Genomic DNA, 22248 nt, shown 5'->3' with positions numbered 1-22248 from the left:
TCGGCATTCATTGTCACCGGAGTACTAGCTACTGCCGATTCTCATCACTCCACTTGTCATGTCTTGTCAATCACACACACCTGGTGCTCATTCCCCTAATTAGTATGTGTATAAGTGTTCCCTCTGTTCCCCTTGTCTTTGTGAGTGATTGTTGGTTGTGAGAGCGTGTAGCTCGGTTGAGCGACTATTCACTGTGTTTATGCCAAGGTGGATGTTTTCCCTTGTAATAGTTTTGTTTGACGCTTTGGGCGTTTGATTTATGTAAATGGAATAAACTCTGGACTTCGGTATTTTACCTCCTGCGTCCGACTCCTTCATTCACACCTCGTCACAGAATCACTCACCTGATCTGATATGGAGTCAGCAGGAGAAGACCGCATGCCTGGAGTTGTGGCAAGGGTCCAGGAGCATTCCTTGATGTTGGCCAGCTTGGGGGAAGCGATGGATCGGGTTCTTCAGGTGGTACAACGCCTGGAGAGGAGAGGATCTGATCTATCAAGAACAGCTGGTCAACCGGATCCAGCCACCTACACCACTGGAGGGATCCAGATATCCCGGCCACCGGCATTTGATGAGACGGCAGCGCGATGTAAGGGATTCCTACTCCAACTGGAGTTGTATTTCTCCAGCATCAGGCCGGCGCCCCGGGAGTGGGAGAAGGTATCCGTCCTCGTTTCCTGCCTTTGTGGGAGAACCCTGGAGTGGGCCAACGCGGTGTGGAACGAGGGAGGTACTGTGTTGGAGGACTACGGGGAGTTTGCTCGCCTCTTTCGGGCCGTTTTTGATCAGGGCGAATGACTGGTTCATCTGAGGCAGGGGACGAGAACTGCTCAGGACTACGCGCTGGAGTTCCAGACGCTGGCAGCAGGGTCCGGGTGGAACGAGCGGGCCCTGATCGAGCATTTCCGGTGCCACCTAAGGGAGGACGTCCGACGGGAGCTAGCCTGCCGGGATGCCATGCTATCGTTCTCCCAACTGGTGGACATGGCCATCCGGCTGGACAATCTGCTAGCAGCCAGAGGACGTCCTGGTAGGGGTCTGCCCGTTCCCACTCCGGACGACTCTGACCCCGAGCAGATGGAGCTGGGGGGAGCCGCTGGTCGAGAGAGCGCAGGAGGACATTCCACTCCCCATCAGAGCACTTGATAGATGACAATTAGGGTCCGGGTTGGTTAAGGAAGTTACGGTACCAGTCACCATGATTACGCAGGAGACGCATGTTGAGCAGATCACCTTTATGATTATTGAGTCTCCTGCTTACCCTGTAGTCTTGGGTATCCCGTGGTTAGCCCTTCACAACCCCAATTTCTCATGGCCGCAGAGGGTTCTTACGGGGTGGTCGCGTGAGTGTCCGGGTAGGTGTCTAGGTGTTTCTGTTGGTGCGACCACGGTGGAAAGTCCAGACGGTACCCCCACCGTGCGCATTCCCCCCGAATACCATGATCTGGCGCTCGCGTTTTCCAAGACGCAAGCGAATAAATTACCACGGGAGGGGGATTGCGCGATAAACCTTCGGGTAGACACTGTACCTCCCAGGAGTCATGTGTATCCCCTGTCACAGGCTGAAACGGAGGCTATGGAAACATACGTCACCACGTCCCTGCGCCAGGGGTATATACATCCCTCCACTTCACCTGCCTCCTCGAGTTTCTTCTTTGTGAAGAAGAAAGATGGCGGTTTACGCCCGTGCATTTATTATCGACCACTGAATAATGTGACGGTACGATTTAGTTATCCTCTTCCCCTCATTCCTTCAGCGTTTGAGTCAATGCATGGGGCCCGCTTTTTCACCAAATTAGACCTCAGGAGTACCTACAACCTGGTGTGTATTCGGGAAGGGGATGAGTGGAAAACAGCATTCAGCACAACCTCAGGGCATTATGAATACCTGGTGATGCCCTACGGTTTGATGAATGCTCCATCCGTTTTCCAGTCCTTTGTGAACGAGGTGTTTTGGGACATGCTTGGTCGCGGTGTGGTGGTCTACATCGATGATATCCTGGTGTATTCCGCTACGCGCGCTGAGCAGGTGTCCCTGGTTCGCAAGGTACTGGTCCGACTGCTGGAAAATTATCTTTATGCCAAGGCAGAGAAGTGTGAGTTTTTCCAGCAGTCAATCTCCTTCCTTGGATATCGCATTCCCACTACAGGTGTGGAGATGGAGGGAGACCGCATTGCAGTCGTGCGTAATTGGCCGACTCCAACCACGGTAAAGGAGGTGCAGCGCTTCCTTGGCTTTGCCAACTACTATCGAAGGTTTATTCGGGGCTTTGGCAAGGTCGCAGCTCCCATTACCTCCTTGTTGAAGGGTGGGCCATGCCGGCTCTGCTGAGGCTGATTTGGCCTTCAGTAGATTGCGGGGTCTGTTCACCTCATCCCCGGTACTGGCTCACCCCGATCCATCACTACCGTTCGTAGTGGAGGTGGATGCGTCCGAGGTAGGGATAGGAGCTGTCTTATCCCAACGCTCGGGCACGCCAACCAAGCTCCGCCCCTGTGCCTTCTTTTCTAAGAAGCTCAGATCAGCGGAGCAGAACTACGACGTTGGTGATCGGGAGCTGCTGGCTGTTGTCCGAGCTTTGACGATGTGAAGACATTGGCTCGAAGGGGTGAAACACCCTTTCCTCGTCTGGACAGACCACCGTAACCTGGAGTACATTCAGGCAGCGAGGAGGCTGAATCCTCGCCAGGCCAGGTGGGCCCTCTTCTTCACCCGGTTTGATTTCACACTCTCATACATTCCGGGTACGAAGAACGTTAAGGCAGACGCACTGTCTTGGCTGTATGACACAGAGGAGAGGCCCAGAGACAACACCCCCATACTCCCGGCCTCATGCATTGTGGCGCCGGTAGTATGGGCGATGGACGCAGATATAGCGCAGGCATTACGCACAGATCCATCGCCACCGCAGTGTCCAGCTGGGCTGCAGTACGTGCCTGCGCTTATCCGTGATCGTCTGATCTACTGGGCACACACGTCACCCTCCTCTGGTCATCCAGGTATCGGTCGTACAATGCGCTGCCTGACCGAGAAGTACTGGTGGCCTACCTTGGCTAAGGACGTGAGAGTGTATGTTTCCTCATGCTCAGTGTGCGCCCAGAGTAAGGCACATAGGCACCTCCCAGCGGGTAAGCTACAACCTTTACCAGTTCCACAACGACCATGGTCTCACCTGAGTATTGATTTTCTCACTGATCTCCCCCCTCCCAAGGTAACACCACTATCCTGGTCGTTGTGGACCGCTTTTCAAATTCCTCCTTCCTCTGCCCGGTCTCCCCACGGCCCTACAAACTGTGGAGGCTCTGTTTACTCACGTCTTCCGGCACTACGGGGTACCAGAGGATATAGTGTCTGACCGAGGTCCCCAGTTCATGTCTAGAGTCTGGAAGGCGTTCATGGAACATCTGGGGGTCTCGGTCAGCTTGACCTCTGGATTTCACCCTGAGAGTAATGGGCAGGTGGAAAGGGTGAATCAAGATGTGGGTAGGTTGCTGCGGACCTACTGTCAGGACCGGCCGGGGGAGTGGTCGGTGTTCCTGCCATGGGCAGAATATGCTCAGAACTCTCTCCGCCACTCCTCCACTAACCTAACACCCTTCCAATGTGTTTTAGGTTACCAACCGGTCCTGGCACCGTGGCACCAGAGCCAGACCGAGGCTCCTGCGGTGGATGACTGGTTTCGGCGTGCGGAGGAGACTTGGGACGCTGCCCACATTCGCCTCCAGCGCGCCGTGCGTCGTCAGAAGGCCAACGCTGACTGCCACCTCAGGGAGGCCCCGGTGTTCGTACCGGGGGATCGGGTCTGGATCTCGACCCGGAATCTGCCCCTCCGCCTGCCCTGCCGGAAGCTGAGCCCGCGGTTTGTGGGGCCGTTTAAAGTCCTGAGGAGAATAAACGAGGTGACATACAGGTTGTTACTCCCCCCTGATTACCGTATTAAGGGTTGAGGGATTTCCACTGTCGCCATCCCACTCGCCCTGCTCCACGTCCTCCTGGCCGTCCCCGAGGCCGGGGTCGGCGCACTGCTGGAGCCGCGCATCGGGGGGGGTACTGTCACGACTTCCGCCGAGGCTGCCCCCCTTCCTGGTTCGGGCAGGCTTCGGCGTTCGTTGTCACCGGAGTACTAGCTACTGCCGATCCCATTCTCATCACTCCACTTGTCATGTCTTTTCAATCACACACACCTGGTGCTCATTCCCCTAATTGGTATGTGTATAAGTGTTACCTCTTTTCCCCTTGTCTTTGTGAGTGATTGTTTGTTGTGAGAGTGTGTAGCTCGGTTGAGCGACTAGTCACTGTGTTTATGCCAAGGTGGATGTTTTCCCATGTAATAGTTTCGTTTGACGCTTTGGGCGTTTGATTTATGTAAACGGAATAAACTCTGGACTTCGGTATTTTACCTCCTGCGCCTGACTCCTTCAGTCACACCTCATCACACATAATCACCACAGTTGTGCCTGCATGAAGTGTCTATTTATGAAAGTATTAATTTCTCTTTGAATTACTGTATAAAACGATGACAGCATGGTGTCCAGCAGAGTAAACAAAAAATCAAACGGTGTCGGTAGCTTCTGATCGAAGCCCCAATTAAGAGGATGCTGACAGGGCTGGCTGGTTAACCTTTGGTGTGGGCTGCAGTGGCATTTCCTTGGCCGTCGTCCTGGCTCTTTATGCAGAGCTCCGCATTTACTGAACACAGCAGGCGGGGAAGGAGTCCAACAGAGATCTATATCTTTAAGACCCACAAGGGAGGTTAGATCTCTTTAAGGTTGGAGCTCTCTCTAATATCTCTTCTAAACACACAGGCATGCAGACATAGGGATAATGAGAGAAACACTGGGGTTTTGGAACACGAGCAGTATATTTAAGACCCACAAGGCAGGTTTCATCTCTGTAAGGTTGGAGATGTCTCTGAGCCGTGATGCACTGGCCTGGTTAGACATTCAACATAGTTTCTGGAACCGTGCTGGAAAGGACAATGTAGGAAGGATATATCTGAGCCAGCATGTGAAAAGGGTATTATATTTATCCTTAACACAGGCCATGAGAGAGACACAAAAGTTTTAATCTCACAGATCAGACTGTATCACCACCTTGTCCAACGTTTTATGTGTCTCATAGTTACTAATTCACTGATCATGGAATAGGGAATGTGATCAATCTTTTGTGCAAGTGTCTCAGGGTTAAATTATGTACAGATGTAGGGATCTTAATTTGGTCACACTTTTGTTGATGAGAATGTTCCTGCTCAGCATGCAAACTTGTAGTGTATTCAAGGTTTAAAAAGGCTTTTAAAGTTTGTCATTTCCACTTAAAAAATGTCAGACTTCATTTGCCCTAATGTAAAATTTACCAACTCCTACAAGAAATGTCCATTAATTATAATCCACATAATAATTCACATTTACTGTTGCTGCATTATTTTCCTGCTGGAGAAAACTGGCTCAAATTAAGATCCTACATCTGTAGATGCCGTGTCAGTAATAAAACCCATTGATAAGTAAGGACTCTCTAACCATTGATTGATCACGGACGGTGCCCTGTAATCTGTTAAGAAATATGCTCCAGCCTTAAAGACCTCATTCATCAGAAAGTGAATATTTCCATCCACATAATGCTGAGTCAGTCTCTATTGTGCAGTGGTCTGTTTTAAATATGGATGTAATGTAGTTGATGTGGAGCTACTTCATTAGTCTGATGGACAGTTGTGTGATTAGGTGACGGGGACAGTAGAGTGAAATGAATAGTAGTTCCATAGAAATATAATCATATTTCTGAGTTCGTCTCTGTAGAAATAGAATCATATTACTACAGGTGGGTCTTTGCTGCTGTGTTATATACAGTACTATAGTACACTCTCAGTACAGTTTCATTTCAGATTCATGTAATGTAGTATAACGCATATATACATATACACTACAGTTCAAAAGTTTGGAGTCACTTATAAATTCACTTGTTTTCGAAACTTGTCCATTAAAATAACATCAAATTGATCAGAAATACAGTGTAGACATTGTTAATGTTGTAAATGGCTATTGTAGCTGGAAACGGCTGATTTTTTTTATGGAATATCTACATAGGCATAAAGAGGTCCATTATCAGCAACCATCAGTCCTGTATTCCAATGGTATGTTGTGTTTGTTAATCCAAGTTTAACATTTTAAAAAGCTAATTAATCATTAGAAAACAATTTGGCAATTATGCTGGCACAGCTGAAAACTGTTGAGACTAGTTGAGTATCTGGAAAAAGCAGAACTTAAAATTTGGTACAGAAACCTTTGTTTGCAATTACAGAGATCATACGTTTACTGTAGGTCAGGGTTCTTCAATTCCGGTCCTGGAGGGCCGAAACACTTCTGTTATTTATTTCTACCTGGTAGTTAATTGCCCTCACCTGGTGTCCCAGGTCTGAATTAGCCCCTGATTAGAAGGAGAGGATGAAAAACAGAGGTGTTTCGGCCCTCCAGGACCGTAATTGAAGAACCCTGTTGTAGGTCTTGACCAGGTTTGCACACACTGCAGCAGGGATTTTGGCCCACTCCTCCATACAGACCTTCTCCAGATCCTTCAGGTTTCGGGGCAGTCGCTGGGCAATACGGACTTTCAGCTCCCTCCAAAGATTTTCTATTGGGTTCAGGTCTGGAGACTGGCTAGGCCACTCCAGGACCTAGAGATGCCCTGGCTGTGTGTTTCGGGTCGTTGTCATGCTGGAAGACCCAGCCACGACCCATCTTCAATGCTCTTACTGAGGGAAGGAGGTTGTTGGCCAAGATCTCGCGATACATGGCCCCATCCATCCTTCCCTCAATACGGTGCAGTCGTCCTGTCCCCTTTGCAGAAAAGCATCCCCAAATAATGATGTTTCCACCTCCATGCTTCACAGTTGGGATGGCGTTCTTGGGGTTGTACTCATCCTTCTTCTTCCTCCAAACACGGTGAGTGGAGTTTAGACCAAAAAGCTCTATTTTTGTCTCATCAGACCACATGACCTTCTCCCATTCCTCCTCTGGATCATCCAGATGGTCATTGGCAAACTTCAGACGGGCCTGGACATGCGCTGGCTTGAGCTGGGGGACTTTGCGTGCACTGCAGGATTTTAATCCATGACGGCGTAGTGTGTTACTAATGGTTTTCTTTGAGACTGTGGTCCCAGCTCTCTTCAGGTCATTGACCAGGTCCTGCCGTGTAGTTCTGGGCTGATCCCTCACCTTCCTCATGATCATTGATGCCCCACGAGGTGAGATCTTGCATGGAGCCCCAGACCGAGGGTGATTGACTGTCATCTTGAACTTCTTCCATTTTCTAATAATTGCGCCAACAGTTGTTGCCTTCTCACCAAGCTGCTTGCCTATTGTCCTGTAGCCCATCCCAGCCTTGTGCAGGTCTACCATTTTATCCCTGATGTCCTTACACAGCTCTCTGGTCTTGGCCATTGTGGAGAGGTTGGAGTCTGTTTGATTGAGTGTGTGGACAGGTGTCTTTTATACAGGTAACGAGTTCAAAAAGGTGCAGTTAATACAGGTAATGAGTGGAGAACAGGGGGGGCTTCTTAAAGAAAAACTAACAGGTCTGTGAGAGCCGGAATTCTTACTGGTTGGTAGGTGATCAAATACTTATGTCATGCAATAAAATTCAAATTAATTACTTAAAAATCATACAATGTGATTTTCTGGATTTTTGTTTTAGATTCCGTCTCTCACAGTTGAAGTGTACCTAGGATAAAAATTACAGACCTCTACATGCTTTGTAAGTAGGAAATCATGCAAAATCGGCAGTATATCAAATACTTGTTCTCCCCACTGTATGTACAGCTGAAGTCTGAAGTTTACATACACCTTAGCCAAATACAATTAAACTCAGTTTTTCACAATTCCTGACATTTAATCCTAGTAAAAATTCCCTGTGTTAGGTCAGTTAGGATCGCCACTTTATTTTAAGTGTCAGAATAATAGTAGAGAGAATGATTTATTTCAGCTTTTATTCATTTCATCACATTCCCAGTAGGTCAGAAGTTTACATACACTCAATTAGTATTTGGTAGCGTTGCCTTTAAATTGTTTAACTTGGGTAAAATGTTTCTGGTCGCCTTCCACAAGCGTCCCACAATAATTTTGGTGAATTTTCGCCCATTCCTCCTGACAGAGCTGGTGTAACTGAGTCAGGTTTGTAGGCCTCCTTGCTCGCACACGATTTTTCAGTTCTGCCCACACATTTTCTATAGGATTGATGTCAGGGCTTTGTGATGGCCACTCCAATACCTTGACTTTGTTGTCCTTAAGCCATTTTGCCACAACTTTGGAAGTATGCTTGGGGTCATTGTCCATTTGGAAGACCCATTTGCGACCAAGCTTTAACTTCCTAACTGATGTCTTGAGAAGTTGCTTCAAAATATCCACATCATTTTCCTTCCTCATAACGCCATCTATTTTGTGAAGTGCACCAGTCCCTTCTGCAGCAAACCGCTTCACGGTTGGGATGGTGTTCTTCGGCTTGCAAGCAACCCCCCTTTTCCTCCAAACATAACGATGGTCATTATGGCCAAACAGTTCTATTTTTGTTTCATCAGACCAGAGGACATTTCTCCAAAAAGTACGATCTTTGTCCCCAAGTGCAGTTGCAAACCGTAGTCTGGCTTTTTTATGGTGGTTTTGGAGCAGTGGCTTCTTCCTTGCTGAGCGGCCTTTCAGGTTATGTCGTTATAGGACTTATTTTACTGTGGATTTACAGTGAGGGGAAAAAATGTTTGATCCCCTGCTGATTTTGTACGTTTGCCCACTGACAAAGACATGATCAGTCTATAATTTTAATGGTAGGTTTATTTGAACAGTGAGAGACAGAATAACAACAAAAAAATCCAGAAAAACGCATGTCAAAAATATTATACATTTATTTGCATTTTGATGAGGGAAATAAGTATTTGACCCCTCTGCAAAACATGACTTAGTACTTGGTGGCAAAACCCTTGTTGGCAATCACAGAGGTCAGACGTTTCTTGTAGTTGGCCACCAGGTTTGCACACATCTCAGGAGGGATTTTGTTCCACTCTCTTCTCCAAGTCATTAAGGTTTTGAGGTTGACGTTTGGCAACTCGAACCTTCAGCTCCCTCCTCCCTTTGACGGTGGGGATGGTGTTCTTGGGGTCATAGGCAGCATTCCTCCTCCTCCAAACATGGCGAGTTGAGTTGATGCCAAAGAGCTCGATTTTGGTCTCATCTGACCACAACACTTTCACCCAGTTCTCCTCTGAATCATTCAGATGTTCATTGGCAAACTTCAGATGGCCCTGTATATGTGCTTTCTTGAGCAGGGGGACCATGCGGGTGCTGCAGGATTTCAGTCCTTCACGGCATAGTGTGTTACCAATTGTTTTCTTGGTGACTATGGTCCCAGCTGCCTTGAGATCATTGACAAGATCCTCCCCTGTAGTTCTGGGCTGATTCCTCTCCGTTCTCATGATCATTGCAACTCCACGAGGTGAGATCTTGCATGGACCCCCTGGCCGAGGGAGATTGACAGTTATTTTGTGTTTCTTCCATTTGCGAATAATCGCACCATCTGTTGTCACCTTCTCACCAAGCTGCTTGGCGATGGTCTTGTAGCCCATTCCAGCCTTGTGTAGGTCTACAATCTTGTCCCTTACATCCTTGGAGAGCTCTTTGGTCTTGGCCATGGTGGAGAGTTTGGAATCTGATTGATTGATTGCTTCTGTGGACAGGTGTCTTTTATACAGGTAACAAGCTGAGATTAGGAGCACTCCCTTTAAAAGTGTGCTCCTAATCTCAGCTCGTTACCTGTATAAAAGACACCTGGGAGCCAGAAATCTTTCTGATTGAGAGGGGATCAAATACTTATTTCCCTCATTAAAATGCAAATCAATTTATAACAATTTTGACAAGCGTTTTTCTGGATTTTTTTGTTGTTATTCTGTCTCTCACTGTAAAAATAAATCTACCATTAAAATTATAGACTGATAATTTATTTGTCAGTGGGCAAACGTTGTCACGCCCTGGCTCTGGGGATGCTTGTATGTTGAGCCAGGGTGTGAGTGTTCTTTATGTTTTGTGCTCGTTGTGTCCGTTCTAGTGTTGTATTTCTATGTTGGCCGGTGTGGTTCTCAATCAGAGGCAACGTGTATCAGCTGTTGCTTGTTGTCTCTGATTGGGAGCCATACTTAAGCAGCCAGTTTTCCCACAGTGTTTGTGGGATCTTGTTTCCAGTGTGGTTTGTGTTAGACCGAGGACGTCACGTTATCGTTTGTTGTTTTTGTTCGTGTAATCACTAAATAAAAAGTATGTTCGCATTCAACGCTGCGCCTTGGTCCTCTGTTCCCGACGATCGTGACAGAAGATCCCACCAAAACTGGACCAAGCAACGTGTCCAGGAGCCATCGCCAGGGGAGTCTCTAGTGGATCGCCTTTGCAACCTCGACTGGGCCAAGCCAAGTGAAGAGCAGAGAGGTTGGACTTTGGAGCAGTGGAGTAAGAGTCTCGACTGGGCCAAGCCAAGTGAAGAGCAGAGAGGTTGGACTTTGGAGCAGTGGGGTGAGAGTCTAGCGAGAAATATGGAGGCCTGGTCCACGGGGAGGAGAGACACCCAGAACATTTTTAGGGGGGGGCTCACGCCGTGGACGACGGGGCAGCAGGAGGCCGCGATAGAGCGGTCCAGCGGGTTGGCAGAGGAGGCCGCCAGGTTACGGGGGCCACTGGTCACAAAGGGGAAGGAAAGTGTAGAGGCACGGCGAGAGGTACTGGTATGTGTTACCAGTCCGGTCCGGCCCGTTCCTGATCCCCGCGTAGGGCCAGTGGTGTGTGTCGCCAGCCCGATCCGGCCTGTTCCTGCTCCCCGCACCAAGCCTATGATGCGCGTCGCCAGCCCGGTCCGGCATGTTCCTGCTCCCCGCACCAAGCCTATGGTGCGCGTCGACAGCCCGGCCCGGCCTGTTCCTGCTCCCCGCACCAAGCCTATGGTGCGCGTCGCCAGCCCGGCCCGGCCTGTTCCTGCTCCCCGCACCAAGCCTATGGTGCGCGTCGCCAGCCCGGCCCGGCCTGTTCCTGCTCCCCGCACCAAGCCTATGGTGCGCGTCGCCAGCCCGGTCCGGCCTGTTCCTGCTCCCCGCACCAAGCCTATGGTGCGCGTCGCCAGCCCGGCCCGGCCTGTTCCTGCTCCCCGCACCAAGTCAGTGGTGCGCGTCGCCAGCCCGGCCCGGTCCATTCCTGTTCTCCGCACCAGGTCAGTGGTGCGCTTCGTCAACCCGGGTCGGCCTGTTCCTGCTCCCCACACCAAGCCAGTGGTGTGCGTCATCAGTCCGGCACAGCCCGTGCCTGTTCCACCGGTGCCTGGTCCGGTACCGGTCAGCTGCTCCACGTCGGAGCTAGAGTAATCCGCTCCACCAGTGTTCAGTCCAGCTCCGGCCAGCAGGGCCAGACCGGACCAGGGGTACTGTGGGGGGTTAGAGAGGGATTGGGGATCATGCCCAGAGCCGGATCCGCCGCCAAGGCGGAGTGCCCACCCGGTCCCTCCCCTGTGGTGTTCTGTTGGCGCGGTCGGAGTCCGCGCCTTTGGGGGGGGGTACTGTCACGCCCTGGCTCTGGGGACGCTTGTATGTTGAGCCAGGGTGTGAGTGTTCTTTATGTTTTGTGCTCGTTGTGTCCGTTCTAGTGTTGTATTTCTATGTTGGCCGGTGTGGTTCTCAATCAGAGGCAACGTGTATCAGCTGTTGCTTGTTGTCTCTGATTGGGAGCCATACTTAAGCAGCCAGTTTTCCCACAGTGTTTGTGGGATCTTGTTTCCAGTATGGTTTGTGTTAGACCGAGGACGTCACGTTATCATTTGTTGTTTTTGTTCGTGTAATCACTAAATAAAAAGTATGTTCGCATTCAACGCTGCGCCTTGGTCCTCTGTTCCCGACGATCGTGACAAACGTACAAAATCAGCAGGGGATCAAATACTTTTTCCCTCACTGTAGATACTTTTGTACCTGTTTCCTCCAGCATCTTCACAAGGTATTTTGCTGTTGTTCTGGGATTGATTTGCACTTTTCTTACCAAAGTACGTTCATCTCTAGGAGACAGAATGCCTCTCCTTCTTGAGCGGTATATGGCTGTGTGGTCCCATGGTGTTTATACTTGCGTACTATTGTTTGTACAGATTAATGTGGAACCTTCAGGTGTTTGGAAATTGCTCCCAATGACGAACCAGACTTGTGGAGGTATACAATTCTTTTTCTGAGGTCTTGGCTGATTTATTTTGATTTTCCCATGATGTCAAGCAAAGAGGCTCTGAGTTTGAAGGTAGGCCTTGAAATACATCCACAGGCAGGGGCGGTGTGTTCAATAGGGCGATATGGGCGACGCACTGCCAAACGGGAAAAGGAAGGGATTTTTTTTCTAATCAATTATATCACGGCAACAGTAGTTATCAGTGTTGTAATCTAGACGTCTGATCTGCCACAGTGCCACTAAATGTCCAATCAGGCTAAAGTCGTGCTTCAAATGCCCCCCCCCCCCCCCTTTTGGGGCGATTTCAGTCAGGTTGAAAATCGCCCAGAAGTCTCTCATAGCCTCTAATGTAAAATCAATTTTTTCAAATATCAGAGCTTTCAATACAATCTCTATGGGTTTCTGAGGGCTTGCACTTACGCGCTTTCGTCATACGTAACGTAACCATGAACGTAACTAAAAAAAGAGCGGGTAGCCTCATCAATCAATTCACTACTACTGTGAAAATGGCTATAGCGTTCAGTGCAACTCGATTGTCTCTTTGAAATAAGTTACTTTTTGTCGGCGAACAAATGAAGATAAATTGGCAACGAAACAATTAGGACCTCCCAGACCAAATTTAATAATTCAACAGGTTTCTACTAAAGGGGGGAAGTCCTACACCCGAGGATTTTCCAAAAATTGGTACGAACGAAAAACCTGGCTAGCAGGCTGCGATGTAGCTAATGCAGTCTTCTGCTACCCCCTGCTTACTCTTTCACCCTGAAGGCGGCACGGCAGACAGCACCGCTTGGACAGCGACTGGTGTGTAACGGACATGCACCATCTTTCAGGAAAGATTAAGAAACATGAGCTGTCAAAGACCCACATGGATAGCTGTTTGAGATTGTCTGCTTTGGGGAGAGTGAACATTCCCACTCAACTGGATGAGGGATACAGGCTAGCTGTCCGCCGCCACAACGATGAGGTTAGTGTTGATAATCACAAGTTTACTGGAGAACTGAAACTGACAAGGCTGACAAGATAGGACCCTTTTGTCCATTGTTATTGGATAGGAACAGAACTTATAACCAGCTCCTGACCTAAATAGATCTTAGCACAACATTTTACTCAACATATCATATTCCATATTCACTATAACAAATATATTTACTACGACATTAGCAAGAACCGCCACATCCTCAGCCGGCTAATCCAGTGTGTGAAGTTTTGCGGAGTGTTTGAGTTAGCTTTGCGAGGCAAAGATGAAACTGAGGGCTCCACCAACCCTGGTAAGCCAACACTTTTGAGATCAGTCAATAAATGCTTCTGGTATTGACTTATATGCTGCCCCTGTCTTCATGTTGTTGCTGGACATATCTTTTTTTAAATGTGTGTAGGTCACCTAAATCATCAGAAAAATTGCCCCCCCTGAGAATTTTTTCAGGAGCCGCCACTGTCCACAGGTACACCGCCAATTGACTCAAATGATGTCAATTAGCCTATCAGAAGCTTCTAATGTCATGACATCATTTTCTAGAATTTTCCAAGCTGTTTAAAGGCACAGTCAACTTAGTGTATGTAAACTTCTGACCCACTGGAATTGTGATACAGTGAATTATAAGTGAAATAATCTGTCTGTAAACAATTTGTTGGAAAAACTTGTGTCATGCGAAAGTAGATATCCTAACCGACTTGCCAAAACTATAGTTTGTTAACAAGACATTTGTAGAGTGGTTGAAAAACGAGTTTTAATGGCTCCAACCTAAGTGTATGTAAACTTCCGACTTCAACTGTATATAAGACAGTTTTGAGAGTATGAGAGAGTTGTGCCACTCACCCTACAGGGTTCCCCGTCCGACGAGGAAGGGACCAGTCCGCCCACCGTCGCGCCCGTACAACCCCCGGTCCTACCCCCAGCCTCAGCCCCAGCCTCTGCAGCGCAGCTCCAATCAAGAACCAGGAGATATAGGGTGAGTTCAGATCCCAGGCCGTAGAGATAAAACAACTGTTCTATATTTATGTCCCAGGTGAAAAGGACAGGACACAACAGGCTGTAGGGCTGAAATCCGATCAATCCCCATCCCATCCGTGCTCCTGACTGAGATCTCTAGGGGAGAGGGTTACAAAGAGGGGTGAGAGATGGGGTGAGAAGGACATTAAAGACATTTGTTGTTGGGTCCCCATCCATTCAAAAATCACACAAAAAGCAACTGTAGTCTTACAAGCTACAATTCTTTATTTTGTTTCTGCATAATGTTGATGCTCTTAAATATACACTGAGTGTGAAAAACATTATGAACACCTGCTCTATCCATGACATAGACTGACCAGCTAAATCCAGGTGAAAGCTATGATCCCTTATTGATGTCACTTGTTAAATCCACTTCAATCCGTGTAGTTGAAGGGGAGGAGGCAAGTTAAAGGAGACAGGTTAAAGAGGGTGAATTGGCAAGACAAAAGGTTTATGTGCCTTTGAACAGGGTATGTTAGTAGGGGCCAGGCGCACCGGTTTGTGTCAAGAACTACAGTGCTGCTGGTGTTTTGACGCTCAACAGTTTCCCGTGTGGATCAAGAATGTACCATCACCCAAAGGACATCCAGCCAACTTGACACAACTATGGGAAGCAATGGAGTCAACATGGGCCAGCATCCCTGTGGAATGCTTTCGACACCTTGTAGAGTCCATGCCCCGACGAATTGAGGCTGTTCTGAGGGCAAAAGGGTGGGGGTGGGTACAACTCATCAGCTAACGTCACTTCTTGTGAATTTTGAAGCATTTATGTCATTTCAAAAAAGCACATAAAGGCTTCATAATTCATAAAGGTCATGTTAAATGACTGATAGTATCTTATAGAACAAAACATATAAGATATCCTAAGCCTGTATTAACCTCAGACCGTATTTTCAGCATTTATCCTAAAACCCTATTCTTTCCCCATAATTTTCCCCATAGGAATGGCTGAATGAACCAGAGGTAACTCATATCCGTTTTTTAGGAATACAAGCGGTTACCCACATTGTTATAAGAGACAGATTTGACACAGTCTAATGACATGGGAACCCAAGAGATCCAGCTCTGAATCTACTGAATAGTAAAGCACTCATCAGAATCATAACAGAAGTGACTGCAGTAGAAGTTTCTAAATAAAATGCAGTTATTTACTAAAGATACTTCTGGACAAAATGGCAAAGTTGAGGTTTAATGCTGAGGGTTTAATAACTCTTAGCTCTCTCTCAACTGCCCACATTTGTAGAGTCTAATGACATTGCAACAGCTTTTTAAACACTGATCAGGCTCATAAGAGAAGTGTCTGACTGCAGTAAAAGTTCTGCAACAAAATGCAGTGCCTTTCAAGATCCCAATCACAAATATTACAGGAAAACCAATTTGCAAAGTAATAAAAATAAAATAAAATAAAGTAATATCACCCTTTGCACAGCAGAAAATTATAGAATGGAGGACAGAACACACGCTCGCACACACGCGTGTGCACACACACATACACTCACACAACCCCCCTTCACCGCCCACACTGCACATCCTACAGTAATTAGTGACTGTGCTCTTCAGCACTGACACCTATGAGAGGAAACCTTCTATAAAAAGCATCTAAAATGAGTTGCTCACATTGATTTTCCTATCCAATTTGCCTGAGGAAAGCTGAAAAGCTGATTAAGAGAAGCAAACAAGTACGCCAGAGATAACTGGAGCATTGAACTAGTTTGAGCAAGTTCCCTTCATAACGTATTTAAATTAGTTATTGAGTGAGGAAAATAAAAGCTAAAAAAGGTTGCCTTGTGTGTCTTTATCTGACTTTCGATTCCCCTTATTCCCCCATCCCTTCATCTCCCATCTCCACCTCTCCTCTCCCATCCCTTCATCTCCCATCTCCCATCTCCACCTCTCCTCTCCCATCCCTTCATCTCCAATCTCCCATCTCCACCTCTCCTCTCCCATCCCTTCATCTCCCATCTCCACTCCACCTTTTCTCTCCCATCCCTTCATCTCCCATCTCCACTCCACCTTTTCTCTCCCATCCCTTCATCTCCCATCTCCACCTCTCCTCTCCCATCCCTTCATCTCCCATCTCCACCTCTCCTCTCCCATCCCTTCATCTCCCATCTCCACCTCTCCTCTCCCATCCCTTCATCTCCCATCTACACTCCACCACTCCTCTCCTCTCACATCCCTTCATCTCCCATCTCCACTCCACTCCACTCCACCTCTCCTCTCTTTCGCTCTGGTAACATAAGATGTTGTTTTGACGCGGGCATCACTATCATTTATTTTGGCTACCCATAGACCTCATCACTTTTACTCTCATCACCCTGCCCCTGCATGACTTTCCCTCTCCCTCCCCCCAAACTACATCCTAATCTACACCCCAGGGAGTTCTTCCTCATCTCCCTGATCCCATAGAATAGTCTCAGAGTACAACCACTACAGTCTCTAATGCAGCTTTGACAGTCAGTTCACTCTTATATGAACCTGGATGGGCTCACAAATCACCATAGAGTTTGTTTCACAAACACACTAGCACACCCCTCGGCATGGTTGAACATGGTCTTGGTGTTCTACTTTCTTTTGTGAGTTACTGTAGTACTTACAGACCGTGTCATGATGAATCCACTTCACCGTACAGTAAATCTCACACAAAAGGTTGCATTCAAAGCACTCTAGCACCGTTACAGTAAATACATTGATGGATGAGTGCACTAGCCTGCAATGTATTATTGAGATGCAGGAAGTACAGCAGACAATGTACAGTGGGGAAAAAAAGCATTTAGTCAGCCACCAATTGTGCAAGTTCTCCCACTTAAAAAGATGAGAGAGGCCTGTAATTTTCATCATAGGTACACGTCAATTATGACAGACAAAATGAGATTTTTTTTTCCAGAAAATCACATTGTAGGATTTTTAATGAATTTATTTGCAAATTATGGTGGAAAATAAGTATTTGGTCAATAACAAAAGTTTCTCAATACTTTGTTATATACCCTGTGTTGGCAATGACACAGGTCAAACGTTTTCTGTAAGTCTTCACAAGGTTTTCACACACTGTTGCTGGTATTTTGGCCCATTCCTTCATGCAGATCTCCTCTAGAGCAGTGATGTTTTGGGGCTGTCGCTGGGCAACACGGACTTTCAACTCCCTCCAAAGATTTTCTATGGGGTTGAGATCTGGAGACTGGCTAGGCCACTCCAGGACCTTGAAATGCTTCTTACGAAGCCACTCCTTTGTTGCCCGGGCGGTGTGTTTGGGATCATTGTCATACTGAAAGACCCAGCCACGTTTCATCTTCATTGCCCTTGCTGATGGAAGGAGGTTTTCACTCAAAATCTCACGATACATGGCCCCATTCATTCTTTCCTTTACACGGATCAGTCGTCCTGGTACCTTTGCAGAAAAACAGCCCCAAAGCATGATGTTTCCACCCCCATGCTTCACAGTAGGTATGGTGTTCTATGGATGCAACTCAGCATTCTTTGTCCTCCATACACGACGAGTTGAGTTTTTACCAAAAAGTGATATTTTGGTTTCATCTGACCATATGACATTCTCCCAATCCTCCTCTGGATCATCCAAATGCACTCTAGCAAACTTCAGACGGGACTGGACATGTACTGGCTTAAGCAGGGGGACACGTCTGGCACTACAGGATTTGAGTCCCTCGCGGCATAGTGTGTTACTGATGGTAGGCTTTGTTACTTTGGTCCCAGCTCTCTACAGGTCATTCACTAGGTCCCCCCGTGTGGTTCTGGGATTTTTGCTCACCGTTATTGTGATCATTTTGACCCCACGGGGTGAGATCTTGCGTGGAGCCCCAGATCAAGGGAGATTATTAGTGGTCTTCTATGTCTTCCATTTCCTAATAATTGCTCCCACAGTTGATTTCTTCAAACCAAGCTGCTTACCTATTGCAGATTCAGTCTTCCCAGCCTGGTGCAGGTCTACAATTTTGTTTCTGGTGTCCTTTGACAGCTCTTTGGTCTTAACCATAGTGGAGTTTGGAGTGTGACTGTTTGAGGTTGTGGACAGGTGTCTTTTATACTGATAACAAGTTCAAACAGGTGCCGTTAATACAGGTAACGAGTGGAGGACAGAGGAGCCTCTTAAAGAAGAAGTTACAGGTCTGTGAGAGCCAGAAATCTTGCTTGTTTGTAGGTGACCAAATACTTATTTTCCACCATAATTTGCAAATAAATTCATAAAAAATCCTACAATGTGATTTTCTGGAAAGAAAATTCTCAATTTGCCTGTCATAGTTGATGTGTACCTATGATAAAAATTACAGGCCTCTCTCATCTTTTTAAGTGGGAGAACTTGCACAATTGGTGGCTGACTAAATACTTTTTTTCCCCACTGTATACTTCCTGTACATTTTAAATATACTTTCATTTCAGATGTATGAAATGAATAACAATGCAACCAGTCAAGAAATTGTATTCAATGTGTTTGTCTTGTTATGATTACAGAGAAATATGTAATTATTCCGGGTGATCGTATCAAATAAATTAATCTTACAGTCTTTGTAAGAGACACTGTGACAGCACATGAACAAATATCGCATGGAAGTAACACAACTTTTACAAAGGAAATAAATAATAGCTTCAGTTGAATTCAACAATCCATATCTAATGTATCTCTCGATGAGTAGTGTGCAATTTCTCATTTTGTTTCATCTTCTATCTATGCCATGAAGAAAAACATGTTTATTATATGATGGTAAATATAGAGTGTAGTGAAGGCTTGTCAGTATTTTAACTTTTGGCATGTTTCATCACCTCCCCAATAGATTTGGCAGTGGCACCAGATCAAGCAAATTCAGCGAGATCTATCCATCCATTTACATGTACAAGAAAACTTGAGTCATTTTACTGTACATTATTTTTACTATTTTTTACATTGTAGAATGATAGTGAAGACTTCAACGCTATGAAATAACACATATGGAATCTTGTAGTAAACTAAAAAGTGTTAAACAAATCAAAATATATGTTATATTTGAGATTCTTCAAATAGCCACCCTTTGCCTTGATGACAGCTTTGCACACTCTTGGCATTCTCTCAACCAGCTTCACCTGGAATGCTTTTCCAACAGTCTTGAAGGAGTTCCCACATATGGTGAGCTCTTGTTGGGTGCTTTTCCTTCACTCTGCGGTCCGACTCATCCCAAACCATCTCAATTGGGTTGAGGTCGGGGGATTGTGGAGGCCAGGTCATCTGATGCAGCACTCCATCACTCTCCTTCTTGGTAAAATAGCCCTTACACAGCCTGGAGGTGTGTTGGTTCATTGTCCTGTTGAAAAACAAATGATAGTCCCACTAAGCCCAAACTAGATGGGATGGCGTACCAGCAAAGCACCCCCACACACCATAACACCTCCTCCTCCATGCTTTACAGTGTGAAATACACATGCAGAGATCATCCGTTTACCCACACCGCGTCTCACAAAGACACAGCGGTTGGAACCAAAAATCTCCAATTTGGACTCCAGACCAAAGGACAAATTTCCACCGGTCTAATGTCCATTGCTCATGTTTCTTGGCCCAAGCAGGTCTCTTCTTCTTATTGGTGTCCTTTAGTAGTGGTTTCTTTGCAGTAATTCGACCATGAAGGCCTGATTCACACAGTCCCCTCTGAACAGTTGATGTTGAGAGGTGTCTGTTACTTGAACTCTGTGAAGCATTTATTTGGACTGCAATTTCTGAGGCTGGTAACTCTAATGAACTTATCCTCTGCAGCAGAGCTAACTCTGGGTCTTCCATTCCTGTGGCAGTCCTCCTGAGCGCCAGTTTCATCATAGCTCTTGATGGTTTTTATGACTGCACTTGAAGAAACTTTCCAAGTTCTTGACATTTTCGGTATTGACTGACCTTCATGTCTTAAAGTAATGATGGACTGTCATTTCTCTTTGCTTATTTGAGCTGTTCTTGCCATAATATGGACTTGGTCTTTTACCAAATAGGGCTATCTTCTGTATACCCCCCTACCTTGTCACAACACAACTGATTGGCTCAAACACGTTAAGAAGGAAAGAAATTCCACAAATTAACTTTTAACAAGGCACACCTGAAATGCATTCCAGGTGACTACCTCATGAAGCTGGTTGAGAGAATGCAAAGAGTGTGCAAAGTTGTCATCAAGGCAAAGGGTGGCTACTTTGAAGAATCTCAAATATAAAATATATTTTGATTTGTTTAACACTTCTTTGGTTACTATATGATTCCATATCTGTTATTTCATAGTTTTTATATCTTCACTATTGTTCTACAATGTAGAAAATAGTCAAACTAAAGAAAAACCCTTGAATGAGTTGGTGTATCCAAACTTTTGACTGGTACTGTATATCATGTAGTTTGAGGAGTCTGGTGTTCTCTGAAAAACAGAGGAAGCTCTGAATATGGCAGGTTTCATGAAAGTCTGCTTCATGAAATTACATGTTACTAGTTACAAGATGAGGATACTTGAGTTGTCTGACAGCTCACGTTTACTAAAATTTCTGTTAGACCATTATCCCAGAGCTACAGTTTTATAACAATTCCATAGACATTTAAATGCCTTTAATGATAATGTTGCTGCCAGTCTGTGTATATAAAGTGCATTTTTATTATTTATGACAATAAAATACATAATAAGGCCTTTCTTTGGGGGCCTAGTGATGTTAGGTTTGATACCGGAGCTCTGAGGCATGCATCAAAATTGCTAAGCAGTACACTTCAAAGCAATGTGCTGATGCCTGTATCAATTTATCAGAAGCACATGATTAATGACGCCCGAAGCGTCATTTAGTCAAACAACCACCTGATTGGTTTGGTATTGGTTTGGTCGAAGACAAAAAGGCTATGGGGTGTGGGATGTCATCTATAATAATTTGGCAGTGCCAAAAAAAATGACCAGCAGGTGCCACTAATGTACACTGTGTTGATCAAAGCCTCGAGTAATGAACCTGTTTTCAAGACAATTGGAAAACCTCAATGCTTCAGGAAACTTCGTTTTCACCATCACTAGTTATAGCCTAACATAGTGGTGTTAAGAATATCCTAGTTTACAGTACATCACTGGGGCCAAGCTTCCTGCCATCCAGGACCTCTATACCAGGCGGTGTCAGAGGAAGGCCCTAAAAATTGTCGAAGACTCCAGCCACCCTAGTCATAGACTGTTCTCTCTGCTACCGCACGGCAAGCGGTACCGGAGCACCAAGTCTAGGTCCAAAAGGCTTCTTCACAGCTTCTACCCCCAAGCCATAAGACTCCTGAACAACTAATCATGGCTACCCGGACTATTTGCATTGCCCCCCCAAACCCACCCCACCCCTTCTTTTACGCTGCTGCTATTCTGTTTATTATCTATGCATAGTCACTTTAACTCTACCCACATGTACATATTACCTTAATTACCTCCACTAACCGGTGCCCCCTCACATTGACTCTGTACTGGTACCCCCTGTATATAGCCTCCCTACTGTTATTATATTTTACTGCTGCTCTTTCATTATTTGCTATTTTTTACTTAACACTTTTTTGTCTTTTGTTAAAAACTGCATTGTTCGTTAAGGGCTTGTAAGTAAGCATTTCACTGTAAGGTCTACACCTGTTGTATTCAGCAAAATGTGATTTAATTTGACTTGATCAGGTCTGCAAGTCACATTATGCTGGCTTGCAAAGTGACATGTAATTCCTATTGGAATCCAGCCAGAGTTAGGATATCCAACAAGTAGCATTGTTAATCACCTGCATTCAGAATGACTGCCAGAGTTAGGCAAGATTAATACTGAGACTACGTCAGTCATCTAAACTGGAACAACCATCTCAGTAATGGGTGCAATACACCCAATAGATTGGATTAGTTTAGAAAACTGTATGTTATTTATCTTTGTGTAGCATAAAATGTATCAACCAATCAATGCACAATCACAGATATGCTGGGAAATATTTTATATTTATTTAACTAGGCAAGTCTAGTCAGTTAAGAACAAATTCTTATTTACAATGACGGCCTACACCGGCCAAACCCGGACGACGCTGGGCCAATTGTGCGCCA

At 46.1% G+C, this 22248-nt stretch overlaps 1 protein-coding gene across 1 annotated transcript in view; it reads left to right on the top strand.

The window, feature by feature from the left end:
- LOC311128946 (von Willebrand factor C domain-containing protein 2-like) overlaps nt 1–22248 on the top strand; it is a gene marked incomplete at both ends in the record, with an annotated part of 68713 nt that overhangs the window by 26758 nt on the left and 19707 nt on the right. Inside the window, one exon of the mRNA XM_084161183.1 lies at nt 14046–14171. Within this exon, the coding sequence (XP_084017309.1) occupies nt 14046–14171 (126 nt within the window). The remainder of the gene's footprint in view (nt 1–14045; nt 14172–22248) is intronic.

Source organism: Coregonus lavaretus (assembly GCF_964263955.1).
Source record: "Coregonus lavaretus genome assembly, chromosome: 5".
Lineage (NCBI taxonomy): Eukaryota > Metazoa > Chordata > Actinopteri > Salmoniformes > Salmonidae > Coregonus > Coregonus lavaretus.
This window is presented reverse-complemented; position numbering and strand designations above follow the sequence as displayed.